At 46.4% G+C, this 25,740-nt stretch overlaps 1 protein-coding gene across 3 annotated transcripts in view; it reads right to left on the bottom strand.

Moving 5' to 3' along the window:
- The window catches only part of IRAK1 (interleukin 1 receptor associated kinase 1), a 956,043-nt gene that overhangs the window by 607,541 nt on the left and 322,762 nt on the right, over positions 1–25,740 (bottom strand). For all 3 annotated transcript variants that reach the window (XM_069645435.1, XM_069645436.1, XM_069645437.1), the window contains exon 2: positions 5,207–5,380. In XM_069645435.1, the coding sequence (XP_069501536.1) occupies positions 5,207–5,380 (174 nt within the window). The remainder of the gene's footprint in view (positions 1–5,206; positions 5,381–25,740) is intronic.

Genomic DNA, 25,740 nt, shown 5'->3' with positions numbered 1-25,740 from the left:
CCCCCCCCCCCCTCTTTCTCGTCCCGGGGTTTCACGGAGGTCCTCGATAGGCTGGAAAGATTCCCTCCGGGGTGGCAGGGAACTCTAGGCCCAGATGTAGTCTCCACTGGGGTAGCCTCCACAGGCTTCTCCAGGGCCGCCACAACTCCTTCAATCGAGCTGTTCACTGGGTGAATCAGGGCCTTCGCGACCTTGGGCGCATCCGAGGCCTTCACCTTAGTGCGAGGGTCACCGCCTCACCCCCCCTTGGCTTTCTCCGTTTGGATCGACCAGGCTTCTCCCAAAGCTTACCCGGGTTCTCCGACTTAGTTTTCCCCGAGCCAGAGCGTTGGCTCGTGGATGGTGGCGTTGGTGACATCACGCCCTGGCAGCCCAGGAGCCCGAACCAACGGCTTTCCCGGTGCCCGCGGATTAGCGGTGCTTTGCCTTTTGTTGCCCCCCCCCATATCAATCGGAGCGCCCTCAAAGGTCTTAGAAGACCGCTCGGACTTCTCACCTGCTGCTGGGCTCTTCCCCTCCAGCCAGTTGGTGAGCTGAATAAGACGGTCCTTCATTGTCCTGACGGACATGTTCTTACAGAGCGCACAGTCCTCCTCCACGTGCAACTTAACGATGTGAAGGCAGTAGAAGCACTGGGAGTGCTCATCTTCCTTGAAGACATTCTGTAGTCCACATCATGGGCAGTTCCTGAACAGTTTCGATCCAGTAGGTGTCGAATCTCCTTTGTCCTGGGCCATGTCCAATCGGGGTAGGCCTCAAAGGTCTTCCAAAATCCTCCAAGAAGTGTAATTCAACGAAAATACAACCTTGAGGGACGTAGAAAATTCCGAAACGGGTCCCCGTTGATCGGAAGAAGAATCGATGGAGCTTGAGGCACGAATGGACCAAAAAAATAAGAGTAAACTCTTTGAAAAAACGCAATATGCAGTAAAAGCTCGAGAGCTACAGCATGAGGACTCGCAACCCTTGAACGTGTGGTAAAAATCTGAAGATGGCTGCCAGAGGAGGGGCTTAGGTAGAGGGCAGTCATTGGCTGGGGGAGTATGACCCAGAGACCAGTGATTGGTTACTAGTAGAAAGACCGTTCAGAAACAAAATAAACTGATTTTTTTCTTTACCGAGAATACCCAGCCTTACGACAAGGAATATTCATGAGCATGTGAATCCATGCCAGACCCCATGCTGGAGAACAGGAGAAAAACCTGCCACGTTGTTGCCGTCAGCGGGAATTTTCTGATGGATTATCGACCCTACGGGACTTCCGATCCAGAAATCCCCTAAAACCAGAGGAAGACCGAGGCTGCGAAGACATTCTCTGTGCCCTGAAAGGCGGTTTCACCAAGACAGACAAAGACTTGGCGGTCTGGGTGCTGTCCTTAGTCTTAGTCAGTTCAGCATCTGTCGTTGAGTAAAAACGCTCCTTGCCATCAAAAGGCAGGCCCAGAACTTTATCCTGCACCTCTTTAGAGAACTTGGTAGCGTGCAGCCAAGCCTAACAAGAGGTGTCCACGCCAAGCATAAGGCCCCAGGCTGAGGTGTCGACATGATGCGCTGCGGCCCCCAGCATATCCTGCGCCAGGACCCTGGCATCTGACAATCTGGCTTTAAAATCCTCTAGTTTATTAGCAGGAATGAATTCCTCAAACTCTGACAGACCTTTCCACATTTTCATATTCGCCCCCGCTAATACCAGTTCCACGTTAGCTTGATGTAACTGCAGGGCTGAATTAGTGAAAATCTTCCTCCCCAAAGAGTCAAGAAGCTTGTCCTCTGTGGCCAGAACATGCGTTGCTGCTGTAGAAGACGATGAAGCGGGTCTGGATTGTAATGTAGCAGCAGCCACCACTGTGGAGGAAGGGGGCGGACACAACGCTAAGGCCACTTCTTCCGAAGAATGGAACCTATAACGAGCATCAATCTTTTTGTTAACAGTCCAGAGTGTGGTTTCTCCCAGACTTTACAGACCTCGGCTAAAACGTGCTTTTGCAAGAAAAAGCCGGTGCGCTCCAAAGGAGACAAGGCGAACGCCCCCGAAAGCACCCCTTCCTGTGGAACAGGTGCCTCGGATACTGGAACATCCAAAAGACATGTCCAGCACCCGGTCGTGAAAAGCTCTAACAGAGCGGGGCTGGTCCTCGCTGTCCTGATCCCAGTGTGCGTCGTCCGACACATCTGGATCAAGCTGCGCAACTTCTGGCACTGCTGGAAGTTTGTCCAATGGAGGCAAAGGAAGGCCGGTGGGGGCCCAGCCGGTAGAGGCGGTGCTGGTGGAATCACTGGTGCCACAACTGGGACAAACGGCGCAGGAGGGCATATCTCCCTAAACAAGCCTTGAAAATACTCCTTCATGGGGTCGGAGCGTATTAGCTTTTCAAATTGCCGAAAAAAGCGTCCTTAACCGACGATTTAGGGGCGACTGGAGGATGCCTCATGAGCGGAGTAACTCCATGGACGTAAGAGTAATGGTTGCTAAGAGGGGCCTTCTCCACGGTTATCAACATAGATCAAGGGCGCAGATGCCGCAGGGAGCGAGACGTTGTGCGGTAGGGGCATCCGAGCGTTCTAGTCAAAAACTGGACAAAAGGGATGCGCACAAGGAAAATGATGCTTCTCCCCACACCCTGCGCCGATGGCGTAGATGTAAGGGAGGTATCCAAAATGGCCGCTGTAGTCTTGGCGGGAGTAGCCGCCATTTTGTCAGCACCTGAGGAGAACCGTGACCCATCAGAAAGTGAGCCAGGGGTCTCCACAGATGGGTCAGGGGTCTTTGAATCTTTTTGAGACATGCTATCAGCCAGAATAGCCTTCAATGGAAGGACCTCGGCAACGCCGGTAACAGAAGAATTCCAGTCAGAGACCTCACTCTGTGCCCCCTTAACAGAACTGGCGTCACCACTTGAGCGGGAACGATGAGGAATACACCTCACCGACAAGAACTCTCAGAACGGTCGGTCACCTTAGCCTCCAAACGAGGGATCTTGGACCCGTACCCGGTAAAAGCCCCTTCACGAAGGGCCTCGAACTTTAGTTTTGTACAGAAAACCTCAGAGGCCTCAGGGTGTACCCCGGTGTATTGACGGGAAGCTCCAGTCAAGGAGACCTCGAAGCAAGCTCCGGTACCCGCCGCCTCAGTAGAACTGGTCCCACAAACAGCCGCCACAGTAGGTGCCTCGGATTGTAATCCGGTGTCAATAGGCCCCTTACTGAGGCCCTTAGAGAAAACTCTGGTACACTTTTTAGGCCTAGAAGGCACCTCAGGGCAAACCCCGTAACACAGCTTTTGATGCTCCTCCCAGACCGGGAAGACCCCGGGAAGGAGTCCCCTGGCCGGGGTGCCCTAAATAGTAAAGGACTCACCGGGCGTTTCTTTTACTCGTTGATGAAAGTTTGAAAGTGCGTATGGGGAGTGTGCTGAAACACCTCCTCCCACTGCTCTAAACTACGTTGAAGCGCCCGGACCAAAAGGGAATCGCAGTAAAAGCATGAGTCCCACCGGTGGTCCAGACGCAAACACTTTGAACAAAGAGGATGGGGATCCGCCCTAGCGAAGCGTCGCTCACAGGAAGAACAAATAGGAAAATCTAACTGAACCGGCATAGACGGACTGCCACACAACCGCTAAGCTGGAGCAGGAGAGGACACCAAGGAAAAAATCTTCCAAAGATGCAAGTGCGTCCAGTCCCGATCGAGCTGACAAAAGGACTGATGGGCAATGCGCTGGGCAGTGCTAAGGAGGGCGGGGTTACGGCCGCATGCGGTACCCCGCGTAAAACGAGAGGAAGGGCACATTTTTGAAAAATGTGATGCTTTTCACAAAGTGCTCTGGTCCCATCCCATAGGACGGAGGAATGTTCCATAAGTATGAAGGAAAGGGGACGGGACGTAGGAGTATGGGGGAACTTTATGTAGGAGAGGACAAGATATGGAAGACAATAAGGCCAGAATAAATGGAAGACTATATGCGTAGAGTGGATACAGTCACTGGAGATCTCATTGGATACATTGAAGCATAATCCTCTCGCAATTAAGAAGAAAATACAAAACGAAGATTGATTACAGACCCAGAACATGAAATAACTATTTGATGTCAATTAATTGCCTGTTTGAAGTTCGAAAGCTAAACCAACTCCCACCATATCTTCAACTCTTCCCGTCTTCAAAACTGCGTGATCTCTTCCTGAGATTCAGGCTCAACCTCCTTCCCACCCTTGAGGTCCTGGGCCAAATGAAACAACTAGAAGACCTATCAAACACCTGTCGCTTTTGTCATGACAAGCTTCAGGTAGAAATGTTACATCATGTTGTGATGAGATGTGAAGCCTTGATAGAGATAAGACGCAAATACACTGAGCGCCGTCTCTGTATGATCTCTACACTCATGCCAGAGGAAAGATGGAACTCTCTACTGTTGGGTGAGGAAAAAACTGATCTCTGCAGTTTTGGATTGAACTATCAACATCTATGAGCTTTTAGAGATTTGCTGGACCACTCTGCCAATATCACCTTCCCCGTGTGTCCTGACCATTGACCTTTTGACTGACAAGCCATGACATGCCATGTACATCTCTTTTCTGATTTAAGGTGATCTTAAAAAGAAAAGGTTTGTAATGAGTTTAGCTTATTTAATACATTTTTATTAAAATAAGGCCAGACAGAGTATGGGAGTGGTATGACAAGAGGGAAACCAATATAGCATGGTACTCTGCAGCAGCTTCAGTGCAGCAGCTTCAGTGCCTTTTTTTAATCGAGTGTTCCCCTTGCAAAGTATAAGGAGCGATCAGTCAACATGCCGTTATTTTGTAGCACTGACAATAGCAAGGATCATGTACCCCATGAATATTCAAAACCAGCTTTTTTAGCGTCCAGAAAAACAGATACCTTCACAAACTCAGCTAGTTGAACGACAAAAGCTCATTAAAGCAGTATTGCATTAGCTTTGAGATAGGCCTATAGCTGTATAACTCAGGATCAAAGGAGGGCTTTTTTTTAGCAAGCTGTGATCATGATCCATTTAAACTATTCCTAGGACATGAATGATGCAGTGAACAGAGGTGTACATCCTCAAAACTATTCATACAGTGGGATGATGCCATGCACAGAGTGCTTCCCAGAGGATGATGCACTGTGCAGATTGGATCCCAAGTCACAATGATATGTGCAGGGTGGTACTCAGATAGGTTGATGTTGTGGATTGAGAGGTACTCACAGGACAGAAGGATGTCGCGTGCTCGCAGTAGCTTCAAGTTATTTAGGACACGCAATAAATCGCCCACCAGAGCATTCTTATTTGCCCAATGCCACATCAGGTCCTGGGTGCGCGTCACACGGCTCTTCTGCTCCAACAGCCGGAGGCGGGTGAAGTCCTCGACTATGTGAGAAGCTGAGGAAAGGGAACAAAAAGAAATTTATAAGATTAGTTAATATGCAGCGATAGCATCAACACCAAGACGAGGTATGGTAATGTGTAGACAAAATTCCTCCTCTACCCTCAGATTCTAGGTTGTTTTTTGTGACAAAATCCCCTGCCTGGCTCCAAGGACCACAGCAAGATTGACCTTGGGGTTGGGTACCTCCCCAAGACAGCAGACTGAGCAGGACAGCAAAATGGGGAGGATCTCGACGTTATTCCCTCTCCAAATCTATGCAAAAGTGTATGCATGAAAAAGAACAAACAGACCTGTTCACAGGAAATGCCATTTATGAAAAGTACATGCATCTAAATTAATCGAGTAATCTAGAAATTTGAATTCACCATCATAGATAAATAGTGTCCATCAGAAAGATTACACTGCATGATAAGGAAAGTGCAAACTTCAAAGAAAGTGTTTCCAATTTCCTATGTAGCATTCTGGCCATTACAAATCTATAGCTCTGAAGTAGCTAATCACAGTCTTGAAGATCAGTTCAAGGTGGCTTGCTAGGATTTATTTAAAAGAGATAAATGACAGCAAAGAAGCAGAGGAACCATGAACCAAGCAGGATTTTGAGCGAAAATCGTAGAATTAAAATTGCGATCCAGCAGAAATATTACATCTCCCTTGAAGTCCAGCAGATGCCACATGCAATGTTTCCACTTATCACTAATGCACGCACTCTACCGAAAACTGGCTTCAGAGTAGGAACACCTTTGTTGTATATTAAATCAGGCCATGAGCTGGGTTTTAATCTTGACTAAGTTGCAAACCCATACCAACATATATATAGTAAATTCCCAGTGACCGTTTACACCACTGTCTTAGCTGTTCCAAGTCTCTGTGGTTTTATATTCTCTCTAGGTGCTGGGGGAGGTTACCAGTTCTTAAAGCAGGAGGAGAGCCGGGAGTTACTTCTGCTCCGTCACTCTCTGGTCCTTCTTGTCACAGCTACCGCTTCCAGCTGCTTCCATGCTTCCCACCACAAGATCTTGGTGTCAACAAAGTCTCGAGAGTGATTCTACAAACCTCCCCTTGATCACCACAACTAATGTTTCATTGCCGGTCTTCTGCGCTCTCTCGTCGGCCAGTCCTCCTCCTCACCAGCACCAACCAACATGTGGGTTCCTTGAACCATTACCTCCGGCAGCTCAGTCTCACAGTCTCTGGGGAGTACCCTCTGTGCATCAGTCTCTGGTTCCCCTGCTGCCTCATGGTGTTCTTGAGTGCTTGTCTCCTCTAGAGCTTTCTCTGTTCACTGATGCCTCTCAAACATTGCCACTCGTTTCAACTTCCACTTTCAGCTGTCTTGGGCGCTGATGTGGTTGGTTCCTCTGTGTACTACCTTGATTGGCCAGCTGAACTTTGATCCTGTCACTTGATCTTTGCGCAGCAACCAGATTTTGATCCAGTCCCCCTCCATGACTTTTGGGTTGCTCTTCGCTGATCACCCCATTTCTTCATCTGAGCCTTGCTGTTCTTTATCCTCCATACAACATCTTCCATATTCACCTCTTCATCCTCCCTTACGCTAGCCAACCATGGAGGTACCAGGGTGGATGCCAATCTCCTGCCCCTCAGCATGTGGAAGGGTGAAAATTGAATGACGCCGTTGGGGGTCAAGCGGTGAGCTGCTATGGCTTCTTTGACTGTTTTCACCAGATCCATTCCAGATCCCATGGCCAAAGGTATGGCTCCTTTGATGAACCGGTTCACCCTTTCAACTAGCCCATTGGCCTGGGGGTGATACATCGCTGGTTTTATCTGTCGCATGTGTTCTTGTTCATGAATGCCTCAATTTCTCATCAGATTAATTGGATTCCGTTGTCGGTAATACTGTACTTGGGGAGCCCGTCCCTCTGAAAAACAGTACATTTATAACAGTCGAAGTGGTGATATTTGGCACAAATTCGGCTTCCACCCACTTTGATAAGTAGTCGATCATGACCACTCCATATCAATGTTCAGAGACATTACTTCCAGGGGGCCCATAAAGTCTAATCCCAACTTGCCGCACTCATTCCAGAACTTCAGTGGGTATGAGAGGCTCCCGCCTTGTCTTTAACCTCCTATTGCTGTTCAGACACTTGTGACACCTGTTGATCGTACAAATGTCCTGATCCATGGCCGGCCACCAGTAGGCCTCCCTCACGTGATGTTGCATACATAGGATCGCTTTCTCCATGCCCACTGGCTGAATCACCTAATCGCTCCCAGAATTATCAGTCCTTCCGCCTCAACTATTTCCTCCGACACTTTCTAATATGGCCTCATGCCTTCAGGGATGGCAATTTCCTCCGGCCACCCTCTCCTAACCCATTCAGTGAGCCTCACCATTGTGCGATCTTTGCAAGCTTCCTTGTTCCAATGGTCCTTGCTCATTTCCATGAATTCGGTACTCTTCAGATCCTGAATTGACGCTACTATGCATTCATCCTCCAGGAACGTGGTAGCCTTCTCTCTGTCCCCTGGTAACCTGTACAGGCAGTATGCTTGGGCGTTCTTCTGCCCTGCTACGTGTGCTATTTCATAGGTGTACACCTGGAGCTTTGCTGCAAAGCTTGCTAGCCGAGGGGTGGAAGTTTCCATCCCTTCAGGTCTTAACATGTTGATCAAGGGATTGTGATCCGTTACTAGCTTGAATTTGGTGCCCCAGATGTATGTTTTGAATTATTCCACAGCCCACGCGCAGGCCAACATCTCCTTTTCCACTGTCGAGTAGTTTCTTTCCGCCTTGGACAATGCCTTTGACGCAAATTGTTCAGTATCTCCACTCTTTTGGGTCAGCACAACTCCCAACCCATACGCACTGGCGTAAGTGGTGATTATTGTGTCCCATGTGGGATTGAATGGTTGTAAGCACCAGGCTTTCACAATCCTCCCCTTTATGGTTTCAAATGCTTCCTTCTGCCCTGTGGTCCATGTAAACTCAGTTCCTTTCTTCAGCAGATCTCTCAATGGTGAGGTGACCTCTGAAAAGTTGGGAAGAAATTTTGCGTAATATTCAGCAAGCCCCAAAAAGGATCTTAACTCATCCTTGTAAGCAGGTTCTGGGGCTTTCACAATGTCCTGTATGAGGTTTTGCTTTAGACTGATGCCTTGACAGGATCTCTTGTACCCTAGGTATTCCACCTCCTTGGTCTTCAGCACACATTTCATACCTCAGCTTTACGCCTGCATCTTGTAACTTGGCGAGTCCTTTCCTCAGCGCGGTATCGTGCATACGTTAGTCTTCAGCATATACCAAGATATTGTCTTGGAAATAGGAGACATTTCCCACGTCCCTCAGCAACAAATCCATCATCACTGGAATGCAGAGGCGTGGATGATCGACCGAACAGCATTCTGGTGAACTGATAGGTGCTGAACGGGGTAATTTACGTAGTTAGAGACCTTGATTCTTTATGCAAGTGTATTTGATGATAGGCATGCCTCATATCCAACTTGGACAATACTTTGGCTTCCTTCATCATTAATATCAGTTCATTTATGATGGGGAGAGGATAGATGTATGTAATGACCTCCAAATTAAGTCTGCTGAGGTCTATGCATACCCTCAAGTCTTCTGAATTCGGTTTTATTAGCACCACCAGAATTAACCACTCTGATGCTTCTACCTCCTCGATGGTGCTTTGTTTCACCATTTATTCATGTTTTGACTTTAGCAGGTTTCTCGCCGTTGCTGGCATCAGACGCACCTTGTGCTTCACGGGGACTGCGATGGTTTTGACCATTATATTGGGAACAATTGATTCTTCACAGCCCTTCAGAAAACAAGTTGGGGAAATCTTTTGACACCGGCACTCCTCATTCAGGGACTGCTAATACTTGATCCTCTGTGTTGGGATCCAGGGTAATCTTCAGTCTGGTTTTATCGTCCCACCCCAAGACTGCTGGACATTCCTTGGCCAAATAAGCAATGGTCTTGGTTTCTCTTCCTTTAAACTCAACAATGCCGTTGATATACCCAACAAACTTATTGAGGAGCCTCCTAATACGGTGGGGTTGTGTTTGGTGCCGAGTACTTCCACTTGGTCACTTCCTACTATCTCTTTATACGTGTGGATGGGTATTATTGTTAGATGGGAGCCTGAATCAGTCATCACTCTCGTTTCCATCCCGTCCACCCTGGGTCTTTTCCCTCCTGGCTCTCGAGCTGCTGACTATTAGGACGGTGTGTCTTCCTTCCTCTTCGAAATAACTTTTTTCCCTCCCCTTCTTCCGCTTGTACGGTGGTCACATTTTTGTTATGCCACCAACACGCGATTGCAAAATGCCGGATCCTCTTGCAGACTGAGCACTCCTTATCCCTTGCACGACATTCTCGGTCATTGGCCAAATGTCTTGTACTGGCACATCTATGACATTTGAGAGGGTCCCCCCCCCCATCCCACCCTGATCTACCTTCTCTGGGTTAAGTTAGTTGCTTCTCCTTCCTCCCTCTGAACGCAACAGCCTGGACCTCCACCGATGAGGCGCTGGCAAATTCTTTGAGTCTGCCTGCAGTTTCTTCGATGGCTCTCGCAATTTCAATGGCTTTATCCAACTGAAGTTCCTTCTCCGTGATAAACTAGTCCTGCACCTTCCTGCTATTTGTGTGCACCGTAAGCATGTTGCAAATCATACTCTCGGCAGTATTCCCAAAATTGCAAAGGGCTGCTAACTCACGTAACTTTGTGATGTAGTCATCCGTGGGTTCAGCCAGTTCTTGTTTGCGACCGTAGAACATATCCTATGTAGTACAATGATCTCCTTGCTGGCAAATCTTACAATTCTCCTCACAGCTTCCTTGTACACATCATCCTGCCCCACAACCACTTCCGTTGTAAGGCTGGCAAACATGTCCCTCTACTCCCAATGTATTTAGGAGCATGGCTCTGCGCCTCACAGCTGGGAAGCCCGCACCTTCCAGCACATCCACAATGATCGGAAACCGGGGCTCCCATTGAGGCAATGCAATCGTGGGCCTACCTGGTGTTTGCAGAAAAGGAGGGGGTGGTATAACCCCTTGCATGGTGGTTTGCGGTGTATGTGTCAATCCCACCTGCATCTCAAATTATGTTGTATATTAATCAGGCCTTTAGCTGGGTAGTAATCTTGACTTTAATGTTGCAAACACATACCAACATATATATATAGTAAATTCCCAGTGACCGTTTACTCCACTTTCTTAGCTGTTCAAGTCTCTAGGGTTTTATATTTCCTCTGGGTGCTAGGGGAGGTTGCCAGTTCTTAAAGCAGGAGCAGCGCTGGAAGCTGCTACTGCTCCGTCGCTCTGTGGCCCTTCTTGTTGCGGCTATCGCTTCCGGTAGTTTCCACGCTTCCCACTGCAAGATCTTGCGAGAGCTCACCATTGCAGAGTCTCGCGAGTGATTCGACAACCTTCCCTGTCAGGAATAAAGGCGCCTGTGTCTCTGGAGGAAAGGTAAACTCCAGCGTGGGACTACGTTACCCAGCAGACCGTGTGCTGGGTCGTAGCTACGCACACAGAGAAATTGGGACTGATGACTCTTCACTGCTGTTTTTGTCTAGCGCTACGGCAGGGCTTGTTAACATGCTTAGGAGGTAGGTGCTTCAAGCTACATTGTATGGTTAAAGCAAGGAGTGAAGTAATTCCTTCAAAGACTCAATTTCTGGGCCAGTCTCCGGCAGTGACTTCAGATGGGCTTATAGGGCTTTGAAGCAGCTTCTCTCTTTTGCCTTTCAACTACGGACTCTCGGCTCGCGTCAGTGGGTGGGTCCAGAGGCAACAGATAAGTGCTGTGCAAAGAGGATAGTGTGACTTGTGCAAAGGGGGTAGTGTGACTTATCACAGGTGGAGGACAGACCGACTACAGTGGTTTTTGTGGGTTTGATTTCAACAGAGGAACGATAGGTCATGAACTGGTGCACAAGGGAACCAACACTGGCAAATATGCTGTGCCGTATAGGAGTTGTGTCCGGATTATTAGAGTGTACTAAATAGCACAAGGTCCCAGTATGTACATTGGTGTTATGCAAAATGTGATATGCAGAACATGTGTAGTGTCAAGAGTATAAGAGTGTATATGCTGGATTGAGAGTGAAGTCTAAAATGGTACATTGCGTAGATAGGCGAGCAGGTATTTATTACTGAAGTGTTCATGTTTTTTCCACTGCATCACCCATTCCTATCCCTCTTTCTGGTGTTCTTACTTCCCTGTGACTATCCTACGCAGCCAGAAGACTTGGAGGATGCATTTTACAAATGAGGATACCCAACCAGGTGACTATAATTAAGATTGCAGAGGTCAAGACCCTGGAATAATAACCCCCCCACCCTCTCGAGCTTGCCCTTTACAACATGCTAAATAATGGGACCTTGTGTCCTTATAAACACAGACTGATACTCCATAGTAATGACCATGTAGAATTATTGTTCTCCCAACCACGTGACCAAACTTCGCCATCACCTGAATTCGGCAAACAAAGCAACCACAGGCAATTTTCTTAGATCCATTTTGCAACTACAGAGGGCACACCTTCCTTCCTGGCAGAATACCTTCACTTTCAAGTAAGAAGATGACTGCATAGCTGGTCTCCTAGACATCATAGCATATAGATACTGATATAGCAATATATCAATCTCTAAGGTTTCAGCCAAATTTCAATTTATGAAAGTCTTCTCAGGAATTTCAAAGTGTGCAGAATAACCAGGTTACTCACCGTAGTGACCACCTTACTCCTAGTCCATAGACCCCTTTCCTCCATACTTATGGGACATTTCTCCGTCCTGTGGGACGGGACCGGAGCACTTTGAAAAAGCCTCAAAATTTTGCAAAATGTTTTGTCCTTCCTCTTTCTACGCGGGGTACGGCATGCAGCCGTAACCCAGCCCATCTTAGCTTCGTTACGCGCATTGCCCATCAGTCCTTTTCTATGGCCAGGTCAGAGACCTTTAAGCAATAACAGAGGAACATTATTAGAGGGGACGGCGGGCGTATGGAGTAAAAGGACTATGGACTAGGAGTAAGGTGGTCACTACGGTGAGTATACTGGTTATACTGCTACGTCCCATCCCCTTTCCTCCATACTTATGGGAGATTCCCAAGCACTCCTTACAGGAACTACGGGTGGATGGAAACCCCTTACTGAAAAAGGTTCTTCAACGCAGCCTGGCCAAACTGAGCATCAGATCTGGAGCTCAGGTTGAGACAATAATGCTTACAAAAAGCCGATGGGGGAGGCCCATGTAGCCGCTTTTGCAATGGTCTCCCAGGGGACATTTCTGAAAGGCAACTGCAGCTGCCTTGCCCCGCAGCAGGTGTGTATGAATACCTTTGGGAGGCTGCAACCCTTGGACAGTGTAAGACTTCGTAATGCAAGCCGCGATCCATCTGGATATAGTCGCCTTAAAGACCCGTCTATCTTGTGGATTACCAAAAGGTCACCAATAGTTAAGAGCGCCTAAATTCCAATGTTCTGTCTAAATAGAACTTAAGAGCCCTTCTAACATCCAAACAATGCAGAACCCTTTCCACATCTGAAGAAGGGTTCGGAAAGAAGACCGGAAGGGAGATTGACTGATTCAGAGGGAAATCAGAGACCACCTTCAGCAGGAAAGAAGGATTCGTCCGTAGGACCACCTTATCCTTGTGGAAAACCAAAAAGGGATGCTCCACTGACAAAGCTTGGAGCTCACGCGCCTTGCTGAAGTAACCAAAAAGGCCACACACAAAAGGTGCTTAAGGTCCACCGTGGCTATTGGTTCGAAGGGTTTATGGCACAAACACCGTAAGGACTACGTTCAGATTCAACATCGGGCAAGGGAGGGCCGGTGGGGGCCCAGCCGGTAGAGGCGGTGCTGGTGGAATCACTGGTGCCACAACTGGGACAGACGGCGCAGGAGGGCATATCTCCCTAAACAAGTCTTTATGAAAGACAAGTGTTCGTGGGAGTTAAGAGTTCCGGGACAGGCTCCATAATTCCAATTTCAGCTGTGCCCAAAAAGCAGTGATCATGAAGCTTGTGAAAGATAAGACCCTCCTTATTAGACAAGCTGACAAAGGGGATGCTATAGTGCTCATGAATCGGAGCGACTATGTTAATGAATGTGAGAAATTGTTATCCGATGAGAATAGCTATCTAAGATTGACTAATGATCCGACAGCTGAACTCATGATGATCAAAGAAAAAGTCTCAAGGGCATTTGAATCGGAAACGATCAGTAAACAAGAATAGGAGTACCTCATCAGGGAACAGGGTAGAGTCCCTGTATTTTACATCTTACCCAAGATACATAACAGTTTAACAAATCCTCCCGGACAACCTATAATGTCCGGTGTCAATTCTATCTTGCAACCCCTGTCCAAATTCGCCGACTTCTATTTAAGACCCTTTGTCCTTAAGATGCAGAGCTACCTCAGGGATACCACTGACACCATCAACAAGATAGAGAATTCTGCATATATCCCAGGTAACTATTGATATGTTTGGATATCCAATCCTTATATACCATGATCCAACAAAAAGCAACCCTCAATGTGGTTGAAGAAGTGTTGCTTAATAGAGAAGATGGACACCATGTGAGCAATGGCTTTATTCTATGGTGCACTGAATTTGCTTTAACAAAAACAAAAAATTAAATTTCAAAGGTACGCTCTTTCAACAAATTGAGGGAACGGCTATGGGGCAGCCATGGCCCCTAATTTAGGCAACCTATACATTGAATTCTTTGAGAAATCTGTCATATACCCTGTCACCAATCCATTTGGTCATCACTTGAGAAAGTGGCTCTGGTATATTGATGATGTGTTGATTATATGGGATGGCTCTATGGAAGAAGCCAACCTGTTCGTGGACTGGTTAAACCAACAAAACCGGTTTCTCAAGTTCAACAGGTCCATCAATGAATATGACCCATTTTTTTTTTTTAGACATTACAATTTTCCATTCGATGGGGGGTATTGAAAAATAAACAACATAAGACCACAGACAAAAATGCGTTGTTGCATTTTAACAGTCCTCATGCCAAGCATATGAAGATGAATTTGCCTTTTGGTCAATTTTTGAGGCTCAAACGAAATAGTAGTTTGAAAGAGGATTATACTAAGAGCGCCAATGCTCTGACTCAGAAACTACTGGTGAAGAGTTATCCGCCCTGAATGATTAGAAATGTCTTTAAAAGAGCATATAATAACAACCGTGAAGTTCTACTATAAAAAAAACAACAAAACAACCAAAGAGATAGGTACAGTATTTGTTAATACTTATTCCAAATTATCATAGAAGATCAAAACTATTAAGAAAACGTGGAAAAAAGTGCATCATGGAAAAGATGTTCTGCCCCCTTTGGTGGCGTTCAAGAAAATTCAAAGTCTACGGACTATGCTTATCAGAAATTATGTAACAGGCATTCAGACCAGGTCCGCATTACAGACTAGATTGTGGGGTCTGCCAGAAATAAAGGGACATTTTCTTTGTGGGCAATGTAGCATATGCGCACAAACAGAAGAAAGAAGCTCCATTCAAACTTTGCCTTATTTAGTATGGGACCTCAATGAAATGATGAACTGCAACACCCAGAATGTTGTGTACATGATCACATGTCCGTGTGGCCTACATTACATAGGCAAGACGAATAGGAAATGTCGTGTTCGCATGGTGGAACACCGGAGTTGTATTGTAAACAATGTGATCACAGCTCCTCTGGTGAAACATTTTGTTGAACTGAAAGATGGCCACAATGATTTCACTTGGCCGATATTAAAAAAAAGATCTGTGGGACTAGTAAGGCAGAGATTGATCGCAAATTACTTAATTTTGAACAGAAAACCATCTTTAGATTACAAAGTCACATATTGGGGCTAAATGAATTGGCGAATTTAAAATGAATTTAACATTACATTGTGGTGTCTTGAGATAGAGGTGTGCCAGAACTCCCTTATACCATACTAGTGTTTGACAAACGAATGACAACCATTACAGTAATATGTATATGTAACTGTGTAACACACCACTGGCACAGCGTCCACCAGGGTTGAGTTTGTAGCCCAATGTATAATATCTTGTATCCATGTTAAATAATGGTGTGGTGCGGAGACATCAATTACACAATGTATATAGCAGGCACATTTATGGAGAAATGTGTACACTGCCGGAAAATGCAATCCATCGGGTGACGGCTCTGAGTATTTATGTTGTAGCACTAATAATTATCCATGAAACTGATATTGAAACATTAGGTTGACAGCACATGAGGAAACATCTTTGGTGTCAGGAAATAAACACGTTAAAAAATGTAACGATGTCAGTTTATAGCATGTGCTTACAATAGATTTCTTCAACACCAGAGTTTTGAGTTGGTGCTTCAATTCCCTAGCGTCCCCCTTTTTCCCTTCCCCACCTACCCCTCATTCTGGGAGGTCGGGACATTGCTGTGCCTTAGGCTGCCAGGCGCTTTCTATGCAGAACACCCATGTGCAATATGGCGCCCTGCATCATGGCTTCTTTCAGTCTCCGTATTAATTTATATTTGGCAGATGTTTTTGGGTCCGTCTTTTATGTTGTGACCCCGCGCCTATGTTTGTATTCAGAGCACGATGCCTTCTCCCGGCAGTGTGACCACCCCGGCTCCAGTAAGAGGTTTATTGTCCAGTATACAGGTGAGCCCGCAGTCTATAAGCTCCATGGTGCAAGCCAAATGACCCCGGTGATGGGTATTTAACATCACAATGTCCCGTGTCCCATTGAACCGTAAATCACACAGGCAGTTTGGAAAGGGGGTTTCCTTTCTGATGTCTTCACATGGTGCACGCAGTGGTAAATTTAAAGCCTTATAATTAAAGAGCATCTGGTTTAATGGATTGACCATCTTTTGCGACCTAGGATGTGTCATCAGTTGGTCTATAGGTGTCACACCTGTACAATATGCACAAGCCTACCACTGGGTGTTGATGCCAGCATGTTTTGCAGAACGGATGTTGTACCGCATCACCCTTTAGACTATTGACAGTTGTTCTTTTCAACTTCAAGGCCATACTCGCGGCCAAAAAAAACCTTTTTGGCCATGGCGTTGTAACGTTTGTCGTCTCCATCCTGAGGTATCATAGGATTGGCATTTTGCCTACTGGTGGAGGTGGCTGCCTGAACTACCAGACTTTCTGGTGTTGTGGAGGTGGCTGCCTGAACTACCAGACTTTCTGGTGTTGGATGCTTGGAGAGGTAAAAAGGGCCAGAGCTAGAAACTCTGTACTTAGCCATCAGCTTTTTATTTACAGCTGGAATAACCTCTGGTGCTTCCCAATTTGTAGCCACACGCCTTTGTAGGGCTTGATAAAAAAAAGGGGCAGTTGGGTCCTCCTGTGGCCCTCTGCCTAAGCCATCAGTGAGATCATCCTGTTCAAAGACTGGGGTAGGTCTTGACCACCCCATGAAGCCCATAACCCTTGACATCAGTTGCCTGTATGTCACCTCAGCGTGGTCACCAGGGTCTGCTCTACCAAATTCAACCTCTTCTTGCAAATTGTCCATGCGCGATTCATCAGATCTCAATGCCTCAGGCACTGATGGGGTTCCATACTGTAACCCAAAGGGTCTCCCTTCATCAGAGGATTCCTCTGCACCTTCATAAATAGAAGAGAGACTTGAAGAAATCTGAATGTGGCAAAGGAGTACAAGTATTTTCAAACAATGTCATTATATTTGTTGTCACATGAGCCGAAAGTGTCAATTGTTGACGTTGATGGCTTCGACGGTTGCGTCGAAGGCTTCGACACATGTGGCGTTGAGGAGGTCGACGCTTCGAGGCGTCGATGGCTTCTCCGCAGTTTATACGTGGCGATGACGCACCTTCCGGTCCTGTCAGAATCAAGTCCCTCAGCATGGAAGACATTGATGGCTTAATCCTCGAGCGGACTTTGACTCAAGCGATGGGCCGCCAAGGACACATGGCTCTTGTACTTCTGAGGTCTTTAGACCGGAGCATCGCCTTTAGGTGTAGTCGAGGGGAGCAAGGCCGCGTTCTCAAAAACTCTTAACATTCTGAGTCGAAACTCTTCGCACTGGGCCGGCGAACTCAAAGAGGAGGAAGATGGCGATCTATGGCACTGTGTCTTGAAGTTGACGAATGGTGTGAACCACTCGTGAACAGGAACGTTTGGGCTTTTTTCAACAAGGAGAAACTGTTCTCGACTCGTCCAAAGTTTTTTGTTTTGATGGTGTGGAGGTGGATTTTTGGGCCTCAACTGCCCCAAGTTTCCCTCTACGCTCTCAGGGCTTTGGCCATCCTAGATAGGGAGTCCTCGCACTTCGAAGACGGATGAGTCGACCCCAGGCACCACAGGCAGATCATGTGAGGGTCCATCACGGACATCTTTGCACCGCAGTCATGGCCTTTTTTGAAGCCGGATCCAGGAGTATACGATGCCGAAGATGAAGCCATTTCACATCGGAACTCGAGAAATAAAGAATTATCGAAGATAGATTCGAAGTATTCCTGTCAGGAACGAGGCGTACCGCAGCCAAAGAGTAAGTGCGGAAAAACGGAACTGAGGCCAATGGGCGCTGCGCGTGCTACGACCCGGACTAGAAACAAGACAGACATTACACCGGATAAACTCCTACTGCTACTTCTCCCCCTTCTTAACAACTCTGCCACCTCTGACCCCAGAGTCTTAGTGGATATTTACAACCAGGCAATACTTAAAACCTTGAATACCATTGCCCCACTAAAATTACGGAAATCCAAACCATGTTGTCACCTGAATACTTGGTTCACGCTGTCATGATCTCTGCTTCCAAAAGGTCAGGGTTTTCCCAACTCCCTTGGAAGCAGATCCATAACCCAGGTTCCGAGTGCCAACCAGTCCCAATTGGGACCTTTTGGACCCAGTCCTGGCGCCAGTGGCACCAGGCTCATAAATATGCCCAGTCCCAGCGCTGGAAGCGCCGGGCTCATAATGCTTGGGTGGACTTACCTTCAGCAGACCATGCTGCTTACTTGCCTGCCAGTTGAGCCTCTGATCCTCTTCTGTTTGGAACTACTTTTCCTGTTGGGTGGGGCTGGAGCCACTCCCTAGATTCAGAACACTGGAACTCTTCTGGAAGGCAGGAACTCTTTTCTTACCAGGAACTCTTTTCTTACTTAGGCGTGGCTGTGGAAGGAGACACCTAAGCACTACAGGAGGCTATTTAAACCACACCCGGTGGATGAATCTTGCTTTGCGTTATTCTGCAACCTCTGCAGCAGAACGCTCATCGTGTCTTCTGCATCCGGTCCTGGGCCTAAGGAAAAAGGCTTACCATCCTGAATCCAGTCTTCAGCAACACCTATAAAGACAAGAAAGAACAGGTTAGCATTCCGGCATCTGAAAGGCAAAGGCTTACCATCCTGAATCCAGTCTTCAGCAACACCTATAAAGACAAGAAAGAACAGGTTAGCATTCCGGCATCTGAAAGGCAAAGGCTTACCTACTCTTCGGCGCTGCATCCCGCATCTGAAAGACAAAACAAGGTGCGTTTAAAGACATTGGGGAACTTTAATACTCACGTGCCATGACTCCTTTCCACATCTAATCCAGTGGGTATTCCGGCACCCTGCAGCCGCTCCGAACTCGTACCTGCAAAATAAAAAGACAGTTAGAGCGCATAGTGAAGCAGGCAACAAGCGCTTACTTACGTGCTTCCAGGCGCTTCTATTCATCACACGGGCTCCATCTTCAACTCACTTCAGCCCGTCATCCGCCATTGCCGGCACCCTGCAAAACAAGAGACATCATTACTAAAGACTTTAAAGACATTTGAATGACTCGAAACTTACCGTTCGTGCAGTAAACGACGGACAGCAGTCCTCTGAAGTCAAGAGGCCTGCGCTACCTATCCAGTGAAGAAACTGGTTACAGCACCCTGCCCCGAGGCAGATGGAGAGCTCGGCATTCACTTACCTAAGGTGAGAGCGTTAACCTTTGGGGGTCTACAGGAGAGGAGAAGAGGAAAGAGATAGGGACACCCCAATAACCCCAGTTCATTAACCCCATATTTTCTATCTGCAGACATCTTACTCTACACGTCAGGCATACAGTGCACAGAGGTCCAGCCCAAAGAGCCAACCGGGTGCTACACATCACCTTTGAAGATACGGTAGTCGCCCAGTCAAGACCGGCGCCTCTGCGAGAATCAGGTGAGCGTTACACTCGCCGCATCTTAGAGAACTACGTAAAACCAAGAGAACTGCAGAAGCACATTGGAAAAAGTGCCCTACAGTAAACAATAAAAATGAGCTAGCCTTAGCAACCTCCAACTACAAAGAGGCCATCATACTCGCTAAAAAAGACACATAACAAAAGGATTGTTCAAGCGGAATCTAATACAAAAGAACTGTTTAAGATTTTAAAGGAATTAGAATCCCCCATTGCCCCTAGTGATAAATGTGTCACAGATGCACTCTGGTGTAGGAACATTCAGAAAGCACTATTAGATAAAATAGCCTGTTTACAAACTAAAATGAATGCAAAAAAAGACCTGTTACTATCTGACCCCCGAGTACAAACAACTCCCTAACAAATCACCCACTTTTGTGCCAACTTGCAAACCATTTAGTTTCTCACCCCTCTCAATTTGGGAAGTAGAAATCATCATTAGGAAACTCAAGCCATCTAACTGCCAAGGTGACGCTTGCCCTGCTCCGATTATCAAAGCAGCAGCACACGACCTGGCACCATTTATTACTAATTTCATCAATGCCTCCTTCAAAACTGGAGCAGTGCCGGATAACTTAAAAGACGTGTGGGTCATTACATCAAAAAAACAACTCTTGACCCAGCTAACCCATCTAACTATAGGCCGATAACAACTATACCATTCTTATTAAAAATACTAGATAGAGCAGCCTACCTGCAAATACAGGTTTATCTAGAAACAAACAACCTTCTGGGACTAAGGCAATCCGGCTTCCAACCTAGACACGGCACAGAAACTGCCTTAATAGATCTCACTACTCAGATCCAAATTCTAAAAGACAACGGCAAGCTAGCACTCCTCTTACTGCTTGATCTGTCAGCAGCTTTTGATTTGGTCAATCACCAAACGCCCTGCCACCATTTGAAAGCAGCAGCACACTTCTCTGATGAAGCCACTGCCTGATCAGCTCCTTCATGGCGAACAGAACTATGAGGGTCTTTTCGGCCACTGACTCGGCTGAACCTTCATCGGTACCTTGTGGGGTCCAGCAAGGCTCTTGTGTGTCCCCAACACTATACAATGTATTTACGAAGCCCCTCTTCGATATCCTCGACTATCTGGGTGTCATGTACACCAACTATGCGGACTACACCGATACTCATTCCTATCTCAGGTGATTACACAACCCACAGCAAAACCCTTAATGAAATCTATGATGTAATACAAGCGTAGATGGCACACCATGGACTTTGTCTCAATGACGAAAAAACTGAGTTGCTCATCCTTGGTACTCACGTTAAACTAAAGAACACTAAACTCTGACTTCAAATCGTTCAACATAGATGGCAACACCATCACTGTCTCAAATAATACTAAAACCCTAGGTATCTATCTGGATGCCACCTTATCCCTCACCAAACGAACTAATGCAGTAGCATCATCAGCCGCTTACACCTGCAAACCTATCACTGCATGTAGGCCATTCATCTCCACACCTAACTGCATTACACTTGCCAGAATGTTAGTTTTGTCTAAAGTAGACTACTGCAATGCCCTCTACTTAGGCACCAGCCACAAAAATATCCACAAACTACAAGTAATTCAAAATAATGCCATCAGGGCAGCCCTCAACATGCCCAAGAAATTGCATATTTGTGAGACTAGACGTAATCTGCACTGGCTCCCAATAGAGCACAGAATATCCTTCAAAACACTCGCCCTTACCCACAAAGCCAGGGCTAACCTTGCACCCACCTACATAACTAACCAATTTACCCCACACACATCATTAAGACCTCTTAGATCAGCGCAAGCAAACACTATGGCCATACCAAGATTCAAACTCCATAACTCGGGAGGGGCTAGCTTCCCTGTCCAAGCCTCTAAGTTATGGAACAAACTCCCTGCCTTTCTCAGGTCAGAACCTTCCTTCAACCTATTTAAACGTAATACTAAGCGCTGGCTTCAGCACTTGGACACGACGACAGTTTAACTTCCTAGAGTTTACATTTGCTGTCTGCCTTCTGTATATATTGTAAATAATATATTAGCACACCATATTCTATATTACTATCTGCTTCCTCAGTGCCTACTGTCTGGAAATGTAACATGGATGTATGTACCTTTAACTCCCATATTCTATATCTCTCTGTAACAGCAACCACTGTAATCCTTGCCTAACACTTGCAAATGTAACTTGATCCCTTGTAACTTGATCTAAAATTACGCGCCCGTATGTCCCTGGGCCTGGCTGCGCTTTATAAATAAAATAAATACAAATATACCTGCTGTGAAGTCGAGACGGAGGCCTCAGAGGGACATCAAGTCAACAGGCATTGACGCACAGCACCCCTGCAGAAATGTTTTTTCCGAAGCAGCAAAGATGGATATTGGAAATATCAAAGATAAGGAATACGTGGGAGGACACAATCCATTCGAAAGGGATGCCAGAACTATAGAAATCGATGAGTATTTGGCAGGGATCCCCACAACGCTCATCTGCTCAGGCACGTAGGTCACTAGAGGAACCCATAAACAGAGGTTAAAAAAGTCATCAAAGATCTCCCGAAAGGGAAAGCTCTGGGGTCGGATGGGCTGGGTGCAGAATTTTACAGAGTTCATAGACGAGACTGCCCCCCGCCTAATGTCGGTCTGGTCAGAAACCCTGGAGGTTGGGATCTTACCTGAATCGAAGCACAAAGCTATAATATTATTACTTAAGCCGGGCAAAACTGCAAACGAATGTGGGTCTTATAGGCCCCCGTCATCAGTAAATACAGGCGCAAACATGTTCACTAAAATCCTCGCTTCTTGCCTAAACCCACTGATGCCACACATGGTACATAAGGACCAGGCAGGGTTTATACAAGGGAGGTCAACAGCATTAAATCTACGTCAGATGTATAACATTTTGCAGATCCCACATGCAGGGCGTTGCAGTCGCATTAGCTATGCAGAAGGTATTCAATACTGTGTACTAGCCCTTCCAGTTCAGGGTATTAAACAATTGCGGGTTTGGCCCCAACTTTATAAATTGGGTGAAGGTGTGGTATTCCCAGCCATATGCAAGAGTATACACTCCCACACTAGTGTTTGAGGGGGGGCCTGAGACTGGGGTGCCCACTTTCACCTCTTATTCGCCTCGATGATAGAACCGCTAGCAGACCGGATGTGGGACCGCTTCAGCAATGCTAGGATTCATTTAAGCACCCACCCAGAATTTATCACATTGTATGCAGACAATATAGTGCTATATGTGGGAGATCCCGAGCGCCATTTGCATAGAGTACTAGCAGCGGTATGGGCGTTTGGTAAATATTCAGGGCTGCACCTAAATAGCAGTAAGTCTGAAATATTTCCCTTAACAGAAGGCATTCAAGAACCTAGGAACATCCAGGGTCTACATTGGTCACCTCTGAGTATTAAATACTCAGAAATAGACATAGCGCGCACCCCTACCCTGACCAGAACCCTCAAATGATAAAAAAAGCTACAAAATTGGAGATGTGGAAGCATCTCCCCATATCACTGGCGGGACGAGTCGCACTAGTAAAAATGATTTTACCCAACTTACTATACCTTTTCAGCAATACAACACTTTGGCCAGGGAGATCCTTTTTATTTAAATAGCCAGGCTGTGCCCTTCATTTGTGTGGAGCGGCAAGGTAAGAGTGAAATGGCAATGTCTCACACAGCCATATGAAATGGGCGGGCTTTCCACCCCTGACTTTGAATTATATTACCTGACAGTACAAGCACACTTTGCCACATACTGGTTAGAGAAAGACTCAGGACCATCACATGTGCAATTAGAGAGACACAACGGCCCTGCAGGGCCGATGTTACATTTAATTATAGGTAACAGGTATGAAAGAGCACACCATCTGGATCCAGCGGAAGCCACACACAAGGCATGGACAAAGCTAATGCATCACTCTAAGTATACAGTTATGTAGGATAAAGCAGTACCTATTTGGGGCCTGTCTGCTATGATCCCTCTCTGTGATAAGTCAGCAGCAGAACACTGGAGCAATGCTGGTATTACAATGCTAGGCGATCTGTTCAAAGAAGGCAAATTCATTGCATGAGACATGATTAAGGTATATATAGGCGACACATCACTTCAACAACTCTACTAGTATCAGGTCCGTGCTGCGCTGTCGACAATGTGGTCGTTATTGCCGGCAGAACCAAAATCACACCCATGCCTTACTTATATAATGTTGCGAAACCTGGGAAGAAATCTATATCGTTGCTATACAAAAACGCAGAGACCTGTCGAACATCACAGTCCATTAACATCAGAGACAAGTGGGAAAGATACCTGGGCACCCCCGCATTACAGATCCATATTGGACACAGATATTCAAACAAACCAGGTACAGATTAAAACACTTTAATAACTTGGGTGCCGATATATTACACATGATATTGAACTGCCCTGGATTAGCAGAATATTGGAAAACAATTTGTTGTACACTTGACGATATAATTACTCAATCCTTGACATGGTCGCCATCAGTCCGTATATTGGGATATACTAAAAAATGGAATGTGAAACAGTGTAAACTTGTTAATCTTGGGCTTGTATTCGCTAAAAGAACCATACTCATGCAATGGCCATGGAAAGAGGCACCTTCATTAAAGGATTGGATTCAAGATATGTTATGAGCCAATGATATGTAAGAAATCTATACAAATCTGCAGGTGCCCACGAGTCGTCCTAGAGACATATGGGCTGACTTTCATTTCTATCTTACAGGCAAGAGTACAGGGGACAGCAACATGTGATCATCATTCGTTTTGTCTGTTGATATATGGTTCCCAACCATGTAAACAAATGTTTGTGCTCAATGCTATTAGAATGTACTGTTACCATGCGCAATAAACATTTTAAAAATACATTTTTAAAAAAGCTCCTCACACAGTGCACAGGCAAAAATGAAATTCCTCCCACCAGCTACCTTTTACAGGGTTTGGTGGTTGTTCGATAAATTTGGTTTCAGAATAATGTCGAACCCCTGCCAGAATGTTTTCACAGTGAAATGATGAGCAGGGAAGTTAAAAGGAGGTGCCCTGTTTCATCAAAAGAGTCCCATGAAGGAGTGCTCCATCTCAGCTCAAGCATGCTGACAGTGAAAGCGAGGGAGGTTAGGCCAGGGGGAAGTGTGGGTGGACCAGTGATACTGCAAATTCAAATGTGCAGTGCCTCCTGCCCCTTACTAGGAAATGCTCCATGCCCAAGCTCCTTGGAAGCCTTTGCGTTCGAACCAACTAATGAACTAATGCAAGAAAGTAAACAAAGATATAACTGGCTTGCAGGGAAGTTCTGGAAACGAAGACAAAGCAGCCAACTAATGCCAATTTTGACACTACAGAGCAGTAGTCCTAATATCAAAAAAAGCAATCCACGTCAAATGCATTAGACAGGCAGCCTGCCAAAAAAGAAGGTCCATGCCCATCAGGGAACCGAGAAATCAAATCACATGTAGCAACACCATTACATCATCCCAAAGAGCTGTGAGAGCATAACAAGCCTCTTCATGAACAATGTAGTGCAAGTCCCAAGATGAGAGGCAAGCAGGAAAAACAATAGGAACACCCAGAGGATGAATGTAACTACCACCCAACATACCTTTTCTTGCTCAGCTACTGTCATGGCCATGAAGTCAGGGGCACAGGCATGCAGGGGTCGCATGCACAGGAGACCTGGGTGGACACTGTCCTGGCGCCTTTGGCGCCAGACTCATGAACAAAAGTAAACAAGAACATCCATTTAACACCAAAAAGCTTTTATTATGGACATAGCACTTCAGATGCATTAACCTTGAACATTGCATCCATTAAGCAGCCCCAAGTGTATTCATGGGTGTGGTTGCTAATGGATTGCCTTTGCACATGCCATGTGGCTGGTAAGCCGGCCCTAATGAGCGTGCCCACGGATTCAGCTATATAAACTGCCCCGATCCTCAAGACAGACGCTTTGCGTTATTCTGCACTTGCAAGCAGCGTAACGTTCACCGTCGCCTGAGGTCAGACTTACCTTTGAAGATCCTGCTTCCTGGACATCCGGCTTCCTGTCGGCATACTTACCAACTGGGGGAAGCTGTTCTTACCTGTACATCTCTCCGCGAACCAAGTATTCATCTTTACACTTTCCGGAACGCCGTTTCTTCATCTTGGAAGCAGCACG

Source organism: Ambystoma mexicanum, chromosome 2p, assembly GCF_040938575.1.
Source record: "Ambystoma mexicanum isolate Mex_15411 chromosome 2p, UKY_AmexF1_1, whole genome shotgun sequence".
Classification (NCBI taxonomy): Eukaryota; Metazoa; Chordata; class Amphibia; order Caudata; family Ambystomatidae; genus Ambystoma; species Ambystoma mexicanum.
Note: the sequence above shows the minus strand (reverse complement) of the source record. Positions and strands in the feature narration are given on the sequence as shown.